At 41.6% G+C, this 19064-nt stretch overlaps 1 protein-coding gene and 1 long non-coding RNA gene across 9 annotated transcripts in view; one reads left to right on the top strand and one right to left on the bottom strand.

Annotated features, from left to right (window-relative positions):
* CRACDL (CRACD like) overlaps window positions 1–19064 on the bottom strand; it is a 123309-nt gene that overhangs the window by 27914 nt on the left and 76331 nt on the right. For 4 of the 8 annotated variants that reach the window (XR_014254183.1, XM_082427245.1, XM_082427246.1 and 1 more), the window contains exons 2-7: window positions 16524–16603; window positions 9000–9168; window positions 8755–8814; window positions 7735–7782; window positions 2578–2713; window positions 2062–2226 (exon numbers count right to left, since the gene is read on the bottom strand). Coding sequence is in view for 7 of the 8 variants with exons in the window: in XM_082427245.1 (XP_082283371.1) it covers window positions 2062–2226; window positions 2578–2713; window positions 7735–7782; window positions 8755–8814; window positions 9000–9168; window positions 16524–16593 (648 nt within the window). In the remaining variant the exon portion in view is untranslated. Of the gene's footprint in view, window positions 1–2057; window positions 2227–2577; window positions 2714–7734; window positions 7783–8754; window positions 8815–8999; window positions 9169–16523; window positions 16604–19064 lie in introns of all 8 variants that reach the window. The other 4 variants (XM_082427250.1, XM_082427247.1, XM_082427248.1 and 1 more) reach the window with 4 other exon arrangements.
* LOC309644053 lies at window positions 9177–16056 on the top strand. Its single transcript, XR_014254212.1, has 2 exons — window positions 9177–10111; window positions 10440–16056. It is a non-coding gene; the product is annotated as an uncharacterized lncRNA (long non-coding RNA).

The following is a 19064-nucleotide window of genomic DNA, read 5'->3' as shown; positions in this document are numbered from 1 at the left end:
TGATGATAAAGATGATAGTTTTTAAGTCTTAAAGGCTCAAATTTTGGTTTCTGATGAAGCTAGTGGATTGTTCCTACTACCCAATACTTGATAAATTCTCAGAACATTTTTTTAAATAACATCACCACCAAAGGAGGGGTGTTGAAAAGGACAAGGTCAGCCCTGCCCAGTATGAGTGGCTCCCGGTCAGCGGACTGTGGAATTTGTGCAGCACAGTGCTTTGCGGGTTTGGGAGCTGGGCTCACTCCTTAATCCTTAACAGATTTAGAAGCTACCCGCTCTCCTGTACCGTCTGTCCCAGCTAAACGCAGAGAACCACGATGCCGGGAGAGTCAGAGAACTGTGGGGTGGAATGAGTGTGAGTCAGTCAACAATGGCTCACCAGACACATCCCCCCAACCATGCAGCCTGAAACACACAAAGTCACATCCGCTCCTGAGGCTGTGGCCACTGAGCTGCCAAGATGTGTGTGTCACGTGGTGATGACACCTTAACACGGCCATCAGTCTGCCAACTTTCCCCTCCAGTATTTTAAGGTGCTAAGGGGTGCAGGGTGGGCTTGGAATCCAGGCAATGGGCCAAATCTTCCTCCTTGTCTTCTCTGCTTTCTCCTCGAGGTGGGAGAGCAGGTGTGGGTGCCCTACTGCCCTCTGACCTGCTCGTGGAGCAAGCAGGGGCAGGTCGACCCTAAGGCAGAATTCTGGAGAGTCATTCTCTGGCCTTCTGTGCAGAAACCCGCACCCTGGGCGTGTTCACTCTCAGCTACACCACAGCTCTTCCTCTGCCTTCATCCGTGGGGCTCTGGGAACCCACAACGGCAAACAAGTCAGGTAAACACTCCTTCTCCTGCCTTTGCAGGGGGGCTTCTGAACGTCCAAGTGGAAGTGACTGCTGAACATATTTCAGAGCAGCACGGAAACTGCAGGACTTCCCTGAGGATGGCCCTCGACCAGGGCACAGGGACCCTCCAAGGACACACAGGGCAGGGGTGTGGCTCTATACATAATGAGTCGTAACACGGATAACTCCAACTCTATCCACCCCACAGCAAGGCTTGTCTACAAGGGGGAAATCATCATCTGTTTCATCATTTACGTACTCATGTAACATAAATGATAGGTATTTTATCACTGAGCCCACTGTATGGGCTCAGAATGGCAGCACCACAGGCTATGTTGTTTATACCAGGGGTCTCCAACCCCACCCGGTCGCGGATCGGTACCGGTCCGAGGCCTGTTAGGAACCGGGCCACACAGCAGGAGGTGAGTGGCAGGCGGGCGGTGGAGTGAAGCTCCGTCCGCTGCTCCCCGTCGCTCACACTACCACTGGAACCATCCCCCCTTCCCTTGCCCCTCCACATCCCCCTCCCTGGCCCCAGTCCGTGGAAAAATTGCCTTCCATGAAACCAGTCCCTGGTGCCAAAAAGGTTGGGGACCGCTGGTGTACACACAAAAAAGTTCAGTTCTTCCTCCTGGATTCCAAAGGGGGTGGGGGACTTCTGGGATCAGTTCCCTGCCCTGCTGAGGTCAGAGACACCTCTCCTGCTTGTCAAACTTTCCCTGCTGCCCTGTCTACCAGCGCCATGCCTCACATTTCTACCCCTAAACTAACAAGTTCTCAGAGTCCCAAACTCAGATGCAGGAGCCTAGACTAAGTCATATATGTTACCCCTCCCTTCTCCCTCCAGCCAAATGTCATGATGACAGAAAACAGATTCAAAGCTGTTTTCCTTCTTTCAGATGAGATGCCCCGTCTCTGGTCATCTGCTCAGACAGGAAAAACGAGGTATAGGGTTGATTGTATCAGACCTCTAACCATCAGGGAAAATGTTCCCCAAACCATATCTCCTAACGAGACCTGAATTTCTGCTCAAAGAATGAAAACAAATACAGTCCAAGGACTGACAGTGGGTCCCAGTGACCTGGCTAGAATCCCTCCTGGCCGCACTGAGCATGACCCACCACAGGAATCTAAGGGGAACAAACACAGGGGCCACCAGAGTCCCCGACAGCCCTATGTGGCAGGCGCGGACGGAGCCAAGGTAGTGCAGGCTACACTTGCCTTTATGGTGGTGCCGGGACCGATGTCGTGCAGCAAGGACATCTCTGGGGGGCTCCTGGGCAGACCGTCGTCCTCAGAGCTCATGCCACCATCATCTCCCCGCCTGGCCGGAAGGCCCCCCGGAGGAGGTGGTGGCCCCATTTTCACATTACACTGTATTTTTAACTAGATTGGAATAAAGAACATTTGCTGTTGTTTTCATCAGCAACTTTTCTCAACAAATCCTCCCACTGCAATTCATTCGTTCAAGAGATATTTTCAGCACCCTTGCCTGGGGCAGGGAACTGAACTGCGAGTCTGCCACCAGCTCTGCCGCTGTCATCTTGAAAATGAGTGGCTATAACTGAGAATGAGGTACGGTCCAATTGTAACTAACTGGGTGAGTCTTGGGAGAGCTGTGACGTGCATGCATTTGGGCTTTAAAAATAGATCAAGTAAACCCAGCAGAAATCATCTTAAGACTTCCCGATGCATACCTGACATACGTACCCAGTGTCGCCACGGGGAAAAGTTTACCTGCAAAGCTTTAATCCGGTCACACACATTTTCTTGGGAAAAGACCCGCACCGGCCGAGGAGGGTCCTGTCCCGACTCAAGAATGAAAATACTGTCGTGTGAGAGGGCCCGGCTGCCCAGCGTGCCCCTTGACTCCCTAGGACGAAAGAAGCACTGTGACCCTCGGCTGGTGCCCATCTCTCCCCGGGGGGCTCGGGATGGGGCTAAGGGCACATCCTACAACAAGCCTTCAGCTGCATTTATTTTTTTTAACTGTTTATGACTTCGGTTCATCCTGTCAAATACCACGGTCAACTATTAGGAGCTTTGTGGAGATAGGGATTTTCCTAACAGATCTGAAGGTTGTGTGAATTCTTTTCGTTAAGGGAAAAACCAAGGTCTGACGAGGTGTGAGGTCTAGGACAGCAGGCCTGCAGAGAGGAAGGGCTGGCAGGGGGCCTGGGCTGGCTGGCAGGCTGTGCAGACTGTCCTGGGTGCCCGGGGAGGGTGAGGTCTTTCCTTGTGGGCAAACATGCAGCCCCTCGGTGGGCTGGAGGCCATGTTTGCACAGCAGGCTGAGGGCTTGCCAGACGGAGGCATCCTTACAACGTGGTCCAAAACACACACATCCACAGCTGGGTTTGAAAGGAGAATTGCGATGTGCAAAGCCACGCCCTCGTCTCATTACCTGATGTGATCTGTGCAACCCAGCCTGTGTGCCAAGGTCCTGGGGCGTAGATGGCGGGCCCTTCTGGCATCACCGTCCCAGCCCCTTCCCCAGTCCCGAGCTCAGGGTTCCAATTTGGAACTGAACCCACAGGACATTCACAAAACGTGCTAAGAGGATGTGGGAGTTATCGTCAGATTTTCCTAGCGGCGCTGGCAGCCTGAACAATAGGTGGAAGGAGGTGACTGAGACCCGATGATGAAGGAAGGAAAGCCTGTCCGAAGACGCTGCCACCTTCTGCACCAACAGCCCTTCCCCCACCCCAGCCCTGGGCATCCTGTCCTTTGTGAGGCATTAGGGATTCCTAGGTGTGACCCCGCCCCATGTTGGTTAGTGATGTTTTCTAGCTTCCTTCCAGCTGCTAGAGTAAGTTTGCAAGTGCGGAACTCGCAGCACACAAATGTCCTCACATCTCTGGGACAGAGTGAGGCCGAGTGAAAGAACCAGGAGGGCCTCCTGCCAATGGCAGCTGTTGTCACAAAGATCATATGCACACCTGGGCTTCCCTCCCACAGCGGGCAGCCCATGGTCACACCCTCTGGAAACCATAATCACTGCCCAAACACCTCCACTCTGGGTGTAACTAGAATTCAGGACAGTGTGAAAAGGCCGCTGCAAAGACACAAAATGCTATATGCTCAAGGCCATTGACTACAGCATCATTTATAGATGCAAAAGACTGGAAACAGTCCACATGTCCCTCAGCAGGTACCTGAATAAACTATGGGACGTGATATACTAGAGGCTCTGCAGCTGACCAAAGGGGTGAGGAGCAACCCTGTGTGCAGGTAGCACCCGACTCTACTAAGTGAAAAATAAAAAAGGGAGTACAGACAGTGCTGTGTTAGCTCTGTGTGGGAAAGGGGGTGTGAACATATACAAACATATGTGTGTTTGCGTATATTTTTAAAAAATAAAAATAGAAAGATAAGGAACCAATGAATAAAAATAGTCTCCTTTAAGGGGAAGGATAGAACAAGACAGGACTCAGGGTACCAAGGTTTCTACTTATAGTTACAATGTTGTCTTTGAAACTATGGAAACATTTTGCATCGTTAAAAGACACAATCAAACAAAAAGGGAAATCAGCCTCTAAAACTAGAAAACAAACAGAAGGAAACAAGCCTAATTTTATATCAGGTTGTCAGCATAAACACACAGAGAAAAGAATGATTTCAAGTGACTTTAACTCGACATCCAAGTGACTTTTGACTCTACATCTGTAATAGGATAAATTCTAAGAACAAAAAGCACAAAGACAGCAAATTGTACTTGGTAGTCTTAGCGGCAATATTGGTTAAAAAAAAACAGTGCAGAACAATCTTTATAGTATGTAACCTCTGTGTGGGAAAGGGGGAAATTAAATTATTATAAGTATATTAAATGATGAAGAAAATAAATAAGTTTGTTAGTATCATTAGGAACCAAGATTTCCAGTAAAAGAGAAAAGTGAATTCAAACAAAGAATCAAAGAAGCAACAATTCTGTCTAAATAAATTTGAACTGGAAATACCAGTGAATTAATGATGTATTTTTCTCTTAAAAAAACATATTTCCTAGCTACATCTACTGGAAAGGTCTAGAAGCAATGACAGCCAATTAACAATCATCAGCCCTGGCAGGCAGATTGTGGTTGCTAAAAACCATTTCACACTAAAAGGAAATGGCTGATTACAGGTCTAGGGCAGGAAATGTACAAACTAACTTAGGATTTCTCATCATGCAAGAAAGCAAAGAACCTTCCAGAGACAAATGGGGTCATGTCAAAAGAACCAGGAGCTAATCTGAAGTGACTCTCAGTAGCATAAGATGGGACAGTGTGAGCATAAAAATGAACAGAGACTGTCATGGGTTAGAGCAAATCAAATATATAAAAATCCATGCATTCACAATGATAGTCAAGAAAAAAAAGAAAAGAAAAAAATAAAACTCATCACTCAGTTTTGGAAGTTTGCTAGGGTACCAGGTCATTACTCTGAAGGTAGATGGATAAAAGGAGAATCAAGTATTACCCTGCTTTTCCTGTACAACTTGTATTTCAGAGCAACCAAGGAGTTGATGAAGGAAAGGTCTTCTGCATAGACGAATGCTAGCTAGCACATGCAGAATGAATGATCGAATTAGAACCACCACCATTTTACAATTAAATAATGGATCTAGTAATGATCATCAGCAGGTGTAAAACTATCAGGTGAAGGTTTGTGGATGGATCACACTGAGAGAGACGCCCTGAACCCACTGCTCAGTCTCAGCATCACCAGAAGTGGGACAAACAGAAAGCATGTGCCTTGTGATGTGACGTGACAGTAAGTATCCAGGACCGTCTTGAATCTAAATCTAATTTTAAATATCTAGATCCAGCTATCATTCTACAAGAAATTCAGAGAATACAGACATGAGTTCAATCATACCAAAAGAAAGCAAATCCAGATTGTGGGATATTCTCCATTTGATCAATGACATGAAACAAAGCAGGGAGGGTGAAGTAAAATTGTTATAGATTAAGAGACTCAAGAAGCATAACCCCACTGACACAATAAATGGGCATCAACTTTTTAAACCCACAGCGTTTCATGTGGTTTGTCAGCGTTCATGTACCTTGGTAAGTGGACATTTTTGCCCATGGTGATGGACGAGAAGCTGCTACAGAGTCTAGAAGGCTCACGGACTCTTCAAAGAGGCCAAAGAGTACCTTTAAATTTTTGTCTCTTATATGGTCAATTACTCTATGACATAGGAACCAAGAATATACCGTGGGGAAAGGACAGTCTCTTCAATAAATAGTGTTGGGAAAACTTGGACAGCCACATGCAAAAGAATGAAACTGAACCACTATCTTACACCATACACAAAAATCAAAATGGATTAAAGACTTGAACATAAGACCTGCAACCCTAAAACTCCTAGAAGAAAACATAGGGAGTAAGCGCTTTGACGTTGCTCTTGGCAATGACTTTTTGGATTTGACACCAAAAGCAATGGCAACAAAAGCAAAAATAAACAAGTGGGACTACATCAAATTAAAAAGCTTCTGTGGCACAATACTGTAAATCAACTAGACTTCAATAAAAAAAAAAAAAACCTTCTGCACAGCAAAGGGGACCATCAACAAAATGATAAGGCAATTTACAGAATGTGAGAAAATATTTGCAAATCTATATCTGGTAAGGGGTTAAAATCCAAAATATTTAAAGGACTCATACAACTCAATAGCAAAAACCCAATCCAATTAAAAAATGAGAAGATCTAAATAGACATTTCTCCAAAGAAGACAACAGACGGCCAACAGGTACATGAAAAGGAGCTCAACACCACTAATCATCAAGGAAATGCAAATCAAAAACAGGAGACATCGCTTCAGATCTGTTAGAATGGCTTTTACAAAAATGACAGGAGGTAAGTGGTAGCAAGGATGTGGAGAAAAGGGAACCCTTTTGCACTGTTGGTGGGAATGTAAGTTGGGGCAGTCGCTATGGAGAACAGTATGGAGGTTCCTCAAAAAATTTAAAATAGAACCAGCATATGATCCAGCAATCCTGCTTCTGGGTATTTATCTGAAGGAAATGAAAACAGGATGTTGAAGAGATATCTGCACCCCCATGTTCATCGCAGCATGATTCACAATAGCCAAAATATGGAAATAACAGAAGTGTCCATCAATGGGTGAATGGATAAAGAAGATGTGGTACATATATACAACAGCATATTATTTAGTCATGAGAAAGAAGGACATCCTGACATTTTCAACAACATGGATGGACCTTGAGGGAATTATGCTGAGTGAGATCAGACAGAGAACGAAAAATACTCTATGATCTTACTTACATGTGGAATCTAAAAAAGCCGAACTCATAGAAACAGAGTAGAATGGTGGTTACCAGGGGCTGGGGGCTGGGGGAAATGGGGAGATGTTGGTCAAAGGGTAAAAACTTCCAGCTATAAGATGAGTAAGTTCTGGGGATCTATAGCACAGTGATTATAGTTAATTATACTGTATTATATACTTGAAAATTGCTACGAGAGTAGATCTTAAATGTTCTCACCACAAAAAAGAAACGGTAATTAGGCGACATGATGCAGGTATTAGCTAATGTTATGGTGGTAATCATGTGGCAGCATGTAAGCGTATTAAATCAACACGTTGTACACCTTAAAACTCCCACAACATTCTATGTCAATGATCTCTCAATAAAGCTGGGAAAAAAAGAGAGAAAGCTCTTGTCTCCCCTCTGCGCTGTTCTCTAAGGACATTATTTGCACTTCCCGGCGTCATCATACTTCACCCCAAGCTTCCTCTCCTACCATCACTCTAGCAAACTTTCACCAGTAACTGAAGACCCGCCCCTGCCAGGTGCTGAGAATATAAAGATGAAAGGGGCACTGTCCCCACTCTCCATGGGCTCTGGTGATAGATGATGGGCAAGTGGACAGGTCATTTCAGCCCAGCTCACCCCTCCTGCTGTGTTCTTGTTCCTTGGCTGGAGGGCCCGCTGAGTGTTCTGGCCGAGAGACGGGGTGGGTAGAGGCGAGTGTTATACTGTCCCTGGGGCTGGCCCAGTGAAGACATGTAACAGTGAGCAATACTATACGATAATGTCTTGCTCCCCAAGAGTTTGGCGCTGCCTTAAAAATGCGTGTATAGCCCGTCCTCTCCACTCTTCACAAGGTCCCATGTGGGTGCCTCCTGCTCCCTGCCAGCACCAGAAAAAAAAAAACAACCTGAAAGACAAAGCTCAGATCTCTCCTCTTTAGTCGTTTGGTGCCACCAAGCGGTCAGTGTAATTTCTACTCCTTTAGAAACAGGCAAGGAGACTGGTGAGGAAGGAGGGGACGGGACCCCTCACGGGGTTGCTGAAGCCCATGACCCCATCTCAGCGTGGTCTGTCTCCCAATCCCAGGGTCATTATGCCTTATCCTCAAATTAAGGTGCCAATGTTGTTTAAAAGAAACAAAACCTGGCATGGCAACAAATCTGGTTTTGGTTTTGTTTTTGTTTTTTCCCTTTTACTCACAGAAATAACTGCTGGAATAACCAAAGCATATGTATTATAACTATATTTTGATGAAGTACAAGTTACAGAAATAACGATTTCTTCACTAGACTTTCCCATATTTCATACCTATTGAAATATGGGTTTCTGTTCTTCCGAATAATATTTTTGGATGATTTTTCTAAGACTGAACAGCAAGAAGCCTTCCCCCTACTCCTCTCTCTCTCCAATGGAAAATTTTCTTATTACGTTACTGAGGACTCAGGCTTAGAGAGATGTATTTTTCTGGTATAGTATCCAGGTCCTCAAAAGAGTTTTAAGTCAAATTAGATGAGGGATTACTTCCTAATCTTGTTACTTTCAGCTGTAGGACATTGGGCAAATTTTCCAAAATTTCTCTAAAGCTTGGTTTGTTCATTTATAAAATGGTATATCTTACCTCCTCTTCCATAGTTATATAGACTTTTAATATATACACACCTGGCACATAGCAGGTACCTGATAATGTTCCCCTGTCCCCCGCTCCAACTTTCTCCATCCCTATGTACAAAAAGACAGAAAACACCGTATCTATGGAAGAACCTCCAGTGGAATTACCTAGGAGGAAAGTAAGCTCAGAAATCCACCAAGTTACCACGACAATGAGCCCAAGTATTCGGGTCCTCCTGTGACCCCTCCTGCTCCTTGGAACACACAAGCCTAAAGGAATGGAAAAGGCAACTTACTCCAGCTCATCCTCTGAGTCGTAGCCCACTGGCCCTGACTCGACGGCAATGACCTCATTCTTCTCCTGACTTTGTTTCCAGGTGCTACTTCCTGTGGAAGAAGGCGATTCCTTTCTCTTCTTCTTCCCAAAGAACTTCTTAAACGTTTTAAATTTGGACTTTTTCTTTCCTATGCAAAAAGAATGCATGTGAGTATTTACCAGACACGTATGAGAAGTGCACGAGAAGGAGAGAACGTAAGATTTCTGTCCGTGCATCAATTATTCGCTCCTGAAAAGTCCTTTTACCACACAGAAGGATGTGAAGCACACAGCGTACCATTTTTGCACACCTGAAAACAAATCTTGATTTCTGTCTATTTTGGACATTGAATAAAAGAGCCAAGAAAGCTTTGGAGCATGATCACAGAATCAAGGCACAAGCAACTTCCCTCTTACTTGAAATCAACAATTTTTTAACATATCTTTCACTTCCTTGGTTCAATTTATTCCTAAAGAGTTTATTTTTTTGATGCAACCATGCTTTTTATTTCTATTACCATACATTTGTTTTGCCCATTCTTGAATTCACACAGCACATCCTGTATGAGTAGAATCATACAGCATATACTCTTGTGTGTGGATTCTTTCCCTCCATATACTGCTTTTGACACTTTGCATGGTGATGCATGCATTTTGCATTCTTCCTCTTTTTCTAAATTGCTAAGTAATACTCCACTGTATAAATGAAATCAGATTTTAATCCCTAAAATAAAAATAGTCAAAAGCAAAAAGTCCTCATGAGGTAAAGCCCGGATATGATAACCCAAATTATTTTCCAAGATAATCCTCAAGTGTTAACACATATATATATGTATATATAACTGAATCACTTTGCTGTACAGCAGAAACTAACACAACATTGTAAATCAACTATACCTCAATAAAATAAATTTTTAAAAAATCCTCAAGTGCTGCATTTAGCATGGATGTGGGCACCATGGACAATCAGAGGAGGCCCAGCCTCATGGCAAAAAGGGCTCCTGGAGTGCCAAACGCTAACAACTTTTGGGGAGAGAAACCGTCAAATGGTGGTGGCAGCGCTGAGCCCGACTCTGCCATGCTTCCTGGATTGTTAGAATCTACACTTTTTTTTTTTTTTTAAAGTCCTTCAATCAGTTATTTATTTATTTATTTATTTATGGCTGTGTTGGGTCTTCGTTTCTGTGTGAGGGCTTTCTCTAGTTGCGGCGAGCGGGGGCCACTCTTCATCGCGGTGCGCGGGCCTTACACTATCGCGGCCTCTCTTGTTGCGGAGAACAGGCTCCAGACGTGCAGGCTCAGTAGTTGTGGCGCACGGGCTTAGTTGCTCCGCGGCATGTGGGATCTTCCCAGACCAGGGCTCGAACCCGTGTCCCCTGCATTAGCAGGCAGATTCTCAACCACTGCGCCACCAGGGAAGCCCAGAATCTACACTTTTAAGCATTTCGTGATCTCTTCCCTGATGTCTCCTTCATTCTCACCCACAAATTCCATCATACCCAGGATCCCATGATTTCGGCAGCTCAGCAAAGTCCATTCCCTTCCTACTGAATATGAGAACTAACAACAGAAGGATGGAACATCACAGGTTACCAGGATGCTGTCTAATATATCCTGAAAATTTGCTAACAATTGATTCGTTTGATAAGTAAATCATTCTATAAGCTGAATTCCTTTTTTTATAAATTTACTTTTATTTATTTATTTATTTTTGGCTGCGTTGGGTCTTCGTTGCTGTGCCCGGGCTTTCTCTAGTTGTGGCGAGCGGGGGCTACTCTTCATTGCGGTACACGGGCTTCTCATTGCGGTGGCTCCTCTTGTTGCAGAGCACGGGCTCTAGGCACGCGGGTTTCAGTAGTTGTGGCTCGCGGGCTCAGTAGTTGCGGCACACGGGCTTAGTTGCTCCGCGGCATGTGGGATCTTCCCGGACCAGGGCTCGAACCTGTATCCCCTGCATTGGTAGGCAGATTCTTAGCCACTGCGTCACCAGGGAAGTCCCTGAATCCCTTTTTAAAACACCAGGATCTTTATATTTGGTTTATGTTCGTGCCCCCCTTGGGAAGTTTACATGATCTTGCCTTAATGTGGAGAATTTCTTAGGATTACTCTATAGTTGGAGTACCTATATTACCTTAGGTGGAGCAGATCCCTGCCCAAAAGGAAATGAGTTCTACAGCCAAGTTTTCTTAACTTCCAGTGGAATTTTCCTTACCTTTATAATCTCAGAACGTTTATGTTGTTAACTGATTGGTCTCAAAGAGAGCTTATTATTTGGAAAGCCTCTTCAGAGATTTTTGCATCTGCCAGGACACCATCTGGCCTTTGCCTAGTTGACAAAGAGTTACGCACCCCTGAAGGTCTGAACAAACACGCAGCCTCACGATCCTTTACAGTCAAAGATGCTGCTTCGGGATTAAAGCAAGTGGCTACCAAGACCCAGAGTACAGCCATTGAACACTTGTTTGATTTGCCACGATTAGTTGGCCATCCACTGGAGGCCCGTTTGCGTTATATCTGTTAGGCTGCTAGGCGTTTTCATTCAATTTCTTTAATGGTTATAGGAACTATTCGGGTTTTCTACTTCTTGAATTTGTTTTATTGTTTCATTTTTCTAGAAATTTGTCTTTATTTCCCACATTTTCAAATGCACTGGCATATAGTTGTTAATAATATCCTCTTATTATCTTAGCATCTATACTATCTATAATAAAGCCCCCTTTTATCAGCCCTGATATTATCTGTCCCTCCTTTTTCCCTGGGTCAATTACACAAGAGGTTTGTCAATTTCATTTGCCTTAAAAAAAGTTTGGCTTTGTTAATTCTCTCTACTGAATGTTTATTTTTTATTGGACTAATTTCTGTTCTAGTTTTTCTTTCCTTCCTCCTACTTTCTTCAGGTTTACTTTGCTATCTTTTTAACTTCTTGAGATGAATACTTGGCTAATCAATTTTTAGGCTTTCTGTTTTTATAATACACACATTTAAGGCAATGCATTTCCTTCTAAATCTGTTTTAGCTGCATCTACATGTTTTTTCTTCTTTTTTAAAATACCTATTTCTTCATTTATTTGGCTGTACCAGGACTTAGTTGTGGCACACTGGATCTTCCTTGCACCACGTGGGCTTTTTAGTTGCAGCACACTGGGCTTGTAGTTGTGGCATGTGGGATCTTTTTTTTTTTTTTTTTTTTAGTTGCGGCTATTGGAATTCTAAGTTGCGGCATGCGCGGGGGATCTAGTTCCCCCACCAGGGATTGAACCCAGGCCCCCTGCATTGGGAGTGCGGAGTCTCAACCAGTGGACCACCAGGGAAGTCCCTGCATCTACATGTTTTGATATATAGTTTCCTTACTATTTGCTTGAAAATATTTTCTAATTTTCATTATAATACCTTTTTGGACCTATAGGTGATTTAGAAAAGTATGTCAATATTCAAGCACTCGGGGCTTTTCTTATTATCTTTGTTATTGAGCTCTAGCTTAATTGTGCTGTGGCCAGAGAACATACCCTGCGTGATATGAATCTGTTCAAATTTGTCGAGACTTGCTTTATGGCTTACCATATATTTGTAAATGTTCCTAGAGTGCTTGAAATAATGTATTTTCTTCAATGTTCTATATACATCGATTAGGATAGGCCTTTTTCTTTTTAATTGTGTTGTCCAAGTACTTTGTCTTTAATTTTTAATACATTTGTCCTATCAATTAGCTATTAAAAATAACCCACTCTGATAGTAGATTTATCGTTATTTAACTGTCAATTTCTACTCTATAAATTTTGACATTATGTTGATAAATGTCATAGAAAGGTAAAATTAATATCTTCCTGGGGAAGTGAACCTTTTTTGAAATGACCCTCTTTATTTTTAGTAATGCTTTTTGCCTTAAATTTTATTTTGATTGCTATTGATACAGCTATGCCAGCTTCCTCTGGCCCAGTGTTGCAAGGTTCATTTTTTTCTATCCCTTTTACCTTCAACTTTTCTGAATCCTTATACTTAAGAGATATAGAGTTTTAGAAAGCCAATTTGAGCTTTAAACTTCTAACTGGAACAATTCATGTAACTAGCTACTGACACTTATTCTAATTACTTACTGATATGTTAATAAAAACAAGTCTACCATCTCTGTGGTTTTTCTTAATCTCCTTTCTTGCTGTCTTTTGGATTAACTGACTTTAAAAAATTATTCCGTATCTTCCCACTTCTAGTTTGTAAACTTTGCCTTTTATCTCTGTTGTTTCACGGGTTACCCTAGAAATTATACCACACATTCTATTAAGGGACAAAACAAGAAAGTTAGAATACTTCAATCCTATGTTTATGCCCTACTGTTTTCATTCTGATCTTTAAAAACCCAAAAGATATTATTCCATGTTCATTTAGATGTGTTTGCTTGCTTCTCATTTTCTTTGCTTATCATTCCTTCCTGTGTCCAAATCCTCCATCAAGGATGATTTTCCTTCCACCTGAAGGGAGATTCCTTTAGAATCTGAGGGTCTCCTCATGACAAACTCAGTTTTTGTTTATGTGAAAATGCCCTTATTTCTCCTTCATTCCTAAAATATCGTTTTCCTAGGTTTAACATTCTAGGTTGGCAGTTATTTTTTCTAAGTTATCCTTTCAGTAATATTGAAGACATTATTTCACTGTTCTGTGGCTTCTGTCGTGTGGTCAAGAAGTCAGTTTTTTGTTCCTTCAAAGGTAATCTTTTTTTCTCAGACTAATTTTAAGATTTTTCATTTTTGTCTTTGGTTTTCTATATTTTCATTCTATGTGGATTTCCTTTTATTCATCCTTTTTGGGATTCATTCAGTTTCTTAAATCTGTGGACTGGGGCATCTTTTGTTTTTTTTTTTAAGTCAATTCCAGAAAATTCTCAGCTCTTCTCTCCTCTCCTGAGACTGTGCTCAAATGTATGTTACACCCTTTCACTTATCTCTATGCTTCTTGTCCTCTTTCTGTATTTTCCTTCTTTTTACCATTCTGTGATACATTCTGTATACTTTCTTGTGCTCTCTCTTGAGCTGATATAATCTGCTATTAAACTCATCCACTTAATTTTTTTTTATAAATTTATTTATTTTTATTTATTTTTGGCTGTGTTGGATCTTTATTGCTGAGCACGGGCTTTCTCTAGTTGTGGCAAGCGGGGGCTACTCTTCGTTGCGGTGCACGGGCTTCTCATTGTGGTGGCTTCTCTCGTTGTGGAGCACAGGCTCTAGGCATACAGGCTTCAGTAGTTGCAGCATGTGGGCTCAGTAGTGTGGCTCGCAGGCTCTAGAGCACAGGCTCAGTAGTTGTGGCGCACGGGCTTAGTTGCTCCGCGGCATGTGGGATCTTCCCGGACCAGGGCTCAAACCCGTGTCCCCTGCGTTGGCAGGCGGATTCTTAACCACTGCACCACCAGGGAAGCCCCACTTAATTTTTAATTGTAATAGTTTTACTTATTTCTAAAAAATCCACTTGATTGTTTTTCATATCTGGTACCTCATTTAAAAGTTGTTTTAAAAATTACATCAGTAAAATTGACTCTTTTTGGTGTATACAGAGTTGAATAATCACCACCAAAATCAATATACATCATCATTGTTCTGTCTTTTGTAGTCAAACCTTTCCCCTACCTTTAACCCCTGGAGAGCACTGATATCTTCTCTGTTCTTATAGTTTTGCCTTTTCCAGAATGTCATACAGAGTGATTCAGACAGTATGTATCCTTTTGATTCTGGCTTTTTTCACTTACCACCATGCATTAGAGATTCATCCATGTTGTTACATCAATCAATAGCTTGTTCCTTATTATTGCTGAGTACTGTTCCATTGTATAGATATAAACAAATTGGTAAACAAAATTAAAATTGTTATAGGCTTTTGTGTAACCATAAGGTTTCATTTCTCTTAGGTAAATACCTAGGAGTGGGATTGGTGGCGCATAGACTAAGTGTGTATTTAATTTTATAAGAAACTGCTAAAATACTTTCCAAAGTGGCTGTACCATTTGCATTTTCATCAGCAATATATGAGAGTTCCAGTTGCTCTGCATCCTCACCAGCATTTGTTTCTGTTTTTGTTTTGCCATTCTAATAGGTGTATAGTGGTATCTCAGTGTAGTTTTAATTTGCATTAACTAATGACTATTGATGTTGAGCACTTTTTCATGTGCTTTTTTGCCATCTGTGTATCTTCTTAAGTAAAGCATCTTTAAAAACCTTTTGCCTATTTTTAGTTGGGTTGTTAGTTTTCTTACTGTCGAATTTTGAGTGCTCTCGTCAAATGTGATTTGCAAATATTTTCTCCCAGTCTGTGATTTGACCTCTCATTTTCTTAACAGTGTCTCTTACAGAGCAAAAGTTTTAAATTTTGATAAAGTCCAATTTATCGACTTTTTCTTTTAGGGACTGAATTGTCATATCTATGAACTCTTATCTAATCCTTGGTGATAAATATTTTCTCCTATATTTTCTTTTAAAGCATTTATAGTATTACATTTACGACTATGATATATTTTAAATTAATTTTTGTATACTCATTTGAGTTCAAATAAACTTTGAACTCTCAAAGTTCATTTTTTTACATATGAATGTCCAATTACTTTAGCACCATTTGTTGAAAAGACAATCACCACTGCATCTACTGAAATGTGACAGAGGAAAAGTAGTCCTAATATAGGATAATAAGGAAAATCTATCTGTAATATATGAAAAAAGGTCTCTAATGAAATTAGTATCTGAAGCTAAGAGTTAAGAGCTAGGATTTAATATTATTGGAAGCTGTTCCCCTGAACTGCCTCAAAGACAATCACTACTAGCACTTTGACTTAAAACAAGAGAGAGAGACGGAGAACTTTGTCACCAAAATAAGGTGAGTAAAAATGGCTGATATGGGAAAAGGCACATGTGGGGAGATTAACGTTTTCTAGTGTCAGTTTTACAACTCTATAAAGACATACAGAGCAATCTATGGATAACAGTAAACCAATCGCATAACTGGGTAACTCTTGGAATGTGTTATGAGATGATGGTTGATGGGCTTGGAATTTAGCTCAGTAGAAAGTGCAATAAAGGTCTCCTGAAGGAGAATAAAAAAGAGGAATCAAAGGCTCTCTCTTGATATCATTATTTCTTCTGGATGATTAGACCATCCAATATTTTGCCCAACGTCCTACTGAAACTTTTGGATGTTCCTGGATGATAAATGATTCCATTGCATCTCACTTCCTTTGCTTTCGAGTCAACCAAACTTGGGGACATGTTCACCTCCAGGAAGGAGGAAAATGAGTAATCCACCCCCACCCCCGCTGCCGTGTCTGACAGAGAAGCAAAGGAGCGCTGCCCCCGAGTGGCCGCCAACAGTCTGGACGTGCTCTCCAGCCACATGTGTCTGAACACACTGTGAACTGAACCCACACTCCACGTAGAGAACCCAAAGCCCTGGCTCTAGCAGCCCCTCTCTCGGGCCTACAATGCAACAAGGGCTCCGCCCAGCACAGGGGAAGTAAGGGCCTTACCTGTGCTGTCCTCCCCAAGGCCTTCCGCGGCCTCCCGAAGCTTAATGTCCATCACCCTCGTGGAAATCATGTCCAGCTCACTAAAATCAGATAGAAAGTCATGTTAGAGGAACAAGTCTAACAGAAGTTATCAATGACTGAAATGGTGGTGACTGCCTTTTGCCCATGTCCCTGGCAAAGACAGATTCCAGGTCAGTAGAGGCCAAAAACATGTCCACAGCTCAAGATTAGTAACCACATCAGCATTTATCTAATCACTGACCAGAGCCATTTAATGGAAAACTGGAAAATGCTTCACCGATTTACACAATGCAGAGTTCGTTCCTTTCTTTGAAAAAAAATTTTCGGAAATTAGGTTTTTCTCTTGTTCACTGTAGAAAGTTTGGAAGATAGAATGAAAATCACCCATTATCCCACCAACCAAGAATGACTAACTACGGAACGTTTTACTGTATTTCCTTCCAATATCTTTTATGCAAATATTTATGTGCACAAGCACACATGCACTATATTAGTAAGACTGAGTTCCTGATTTTCTTATCCCACATCAGTAAAATTCTTGATGTTATTGTAATGGCTACATAATGTTTTGATATTATGCTGTACCATCACTTATTTTTATTGTTTCTTTTTTGAACTTTTTATGAAAAATTTCAAACAGATATAAAAGTACAGAGAATGCATAATGATTTTAAAACATGGTGACTCTTGCTCATTTTTACCCCTTCTCCACTCCCCGCTAACTAGGTTATTTCAAAGCGAATCATTCCACATACCATTATCATTTCATCCATAGGGACTTGGCTTCTCCCTAGATTAAAAATTTCTGACCCTTCATGGAAATCAAATAAATGATTACTGGTCAATATTCCTGCTACAGAGTATTGAGCTGTGTCCCTGCTTTCCACAACTGACTTTTAAACAGCACATTCTATCCCACACAGACTAACTCCTCATTTACTTGGAAAGCTATTTCTTATTGGCAATTACTATGAATTCGCATACTTTAAAAGGGAGCTAAAATATTTAATTAACCAATTAACATTCACCACTTGCACACAGTACATAATGGGAAATGATGGGAGAAATAAAAAAAAGTATTTAACAGAGGAAAGGAGATGCAGGTCTTTGCTAGAGCTGGGTCTAATATTTAGGTCTCCTTTAATATTAATGTCAAACTGCCCCATCCCTGATCAGCCAATTCCTTAAAAGGTGAACAAACCTTCATTAGCCTTGCTTCTTGATTTTGATATAATTCGGCTTTACAAAAATGTTGGATCAACAGAATGAAGGAGAAAAAAACCACACACACAGTCATCTCAACTGATGCAGAAAAACCGTCTGACAAAATTCAACACACTTTTATGATTAAAAAAAGCGCTCAGAAAACTAGAAATAGAGAAAAACTACCTCAGCATAATAAAGGCCATATATAAAAAGTCCACAGCTAACATCATACTCAACAGTGAAAAACTGTAAGTTTTTCCTCTAAGATCAGGAACAAGACACTCTCACCACATCTATTCAACATAGTACTGAAGTCCTAGCCAGAGCACATAGGCAAGGAAAATAAATAAAGGGCATCCAAGTTGAAAAGAAAGAAGTAAAATTATCTCTGTTCACATGTGACATGATCTCACATGTAGAAAATCCTAAAGATCCCTGCCACACTGCACACACACAGAACTGTTAGAACAAATAACTGAATTCAGCAAAGTTGCAGAACACAAAATGAACACACAAAAATCAGTTGTTTCTATAAACTAACAATGAACAATCCAAAAAGGAAATTAAGGAAATAATTCCATTTACAATAGCATCAAAAAGAATAAAGTACTTAGGAATAAATTTAACCAAAGAGACAAAAGACTTATACCCTGAAAACTAAAAAATGTTGACGAAAGATTGAAAATAATGCCAATAAATGGAAAGACATCCCATGTTCATAGATTGAAAGACTTATTATTGTTATGATATCATTCTACCCAAAGCAATCTACAGATTTAATGCAATCTTTATCAAAATCCTTGATCCCATAGTATCCTGCTGCTTAATGTTACTATAGGGGATGCGGTGGCTACCAGAGGATTTGAAGGAAGAGACAGTAGAGAAGGAGCAATCCAAGGAGCAAGGAGAGTAAAAGTGGTGAGATTTGGTTAAGAGTCACCAACTACTACGCTGGATACCATCTTCTATGGTTGCCACTGAGCTAGAAGTACAAGTGCTTGAGCTTTCTATCGCTTGAATTTGGAGTTAACAGCTGCAATTATTTATCAAGCATGCAGCATATCATCTCATTTAATCTCCAAGAACTCTAAGTATTCCCATTTTGGAAATGAGAACATGTATTATGTATCAGGTAAGTTTATTAACTGGCCCAAAGTAGTGAGGCAGAGACACCAACCTATATACTCATATTGACTGTATATGCAGGATGGGCAGGCACTTATGAGGCCTGGGGATACAGTGATGGATGAGACCAACTTGGTCTCTGCCTCTTGCAGGTGCTGACCCAGTGGAGTGGAGCATCCTGAGCTGTCC

This window comes from Balaenoptera physalus (genome assembly GCF_965194825.1).
Source record: "Balaenoptera physalus genome assembly, chromosome: 15".
Taxonomy (NCBI): domain Eukaryota; kingdom Metazoa; phylum Chordata; class Mammalia; order Artiodactyla; family Balaenopteridae; genus Balaenoptera; species Balaenoptera physalus.
The sequence above is the reverse complement of the archived record's forward strand: the minus strand, read 5'-3'. Positions and strand labels throughout refer to the sequence as shown.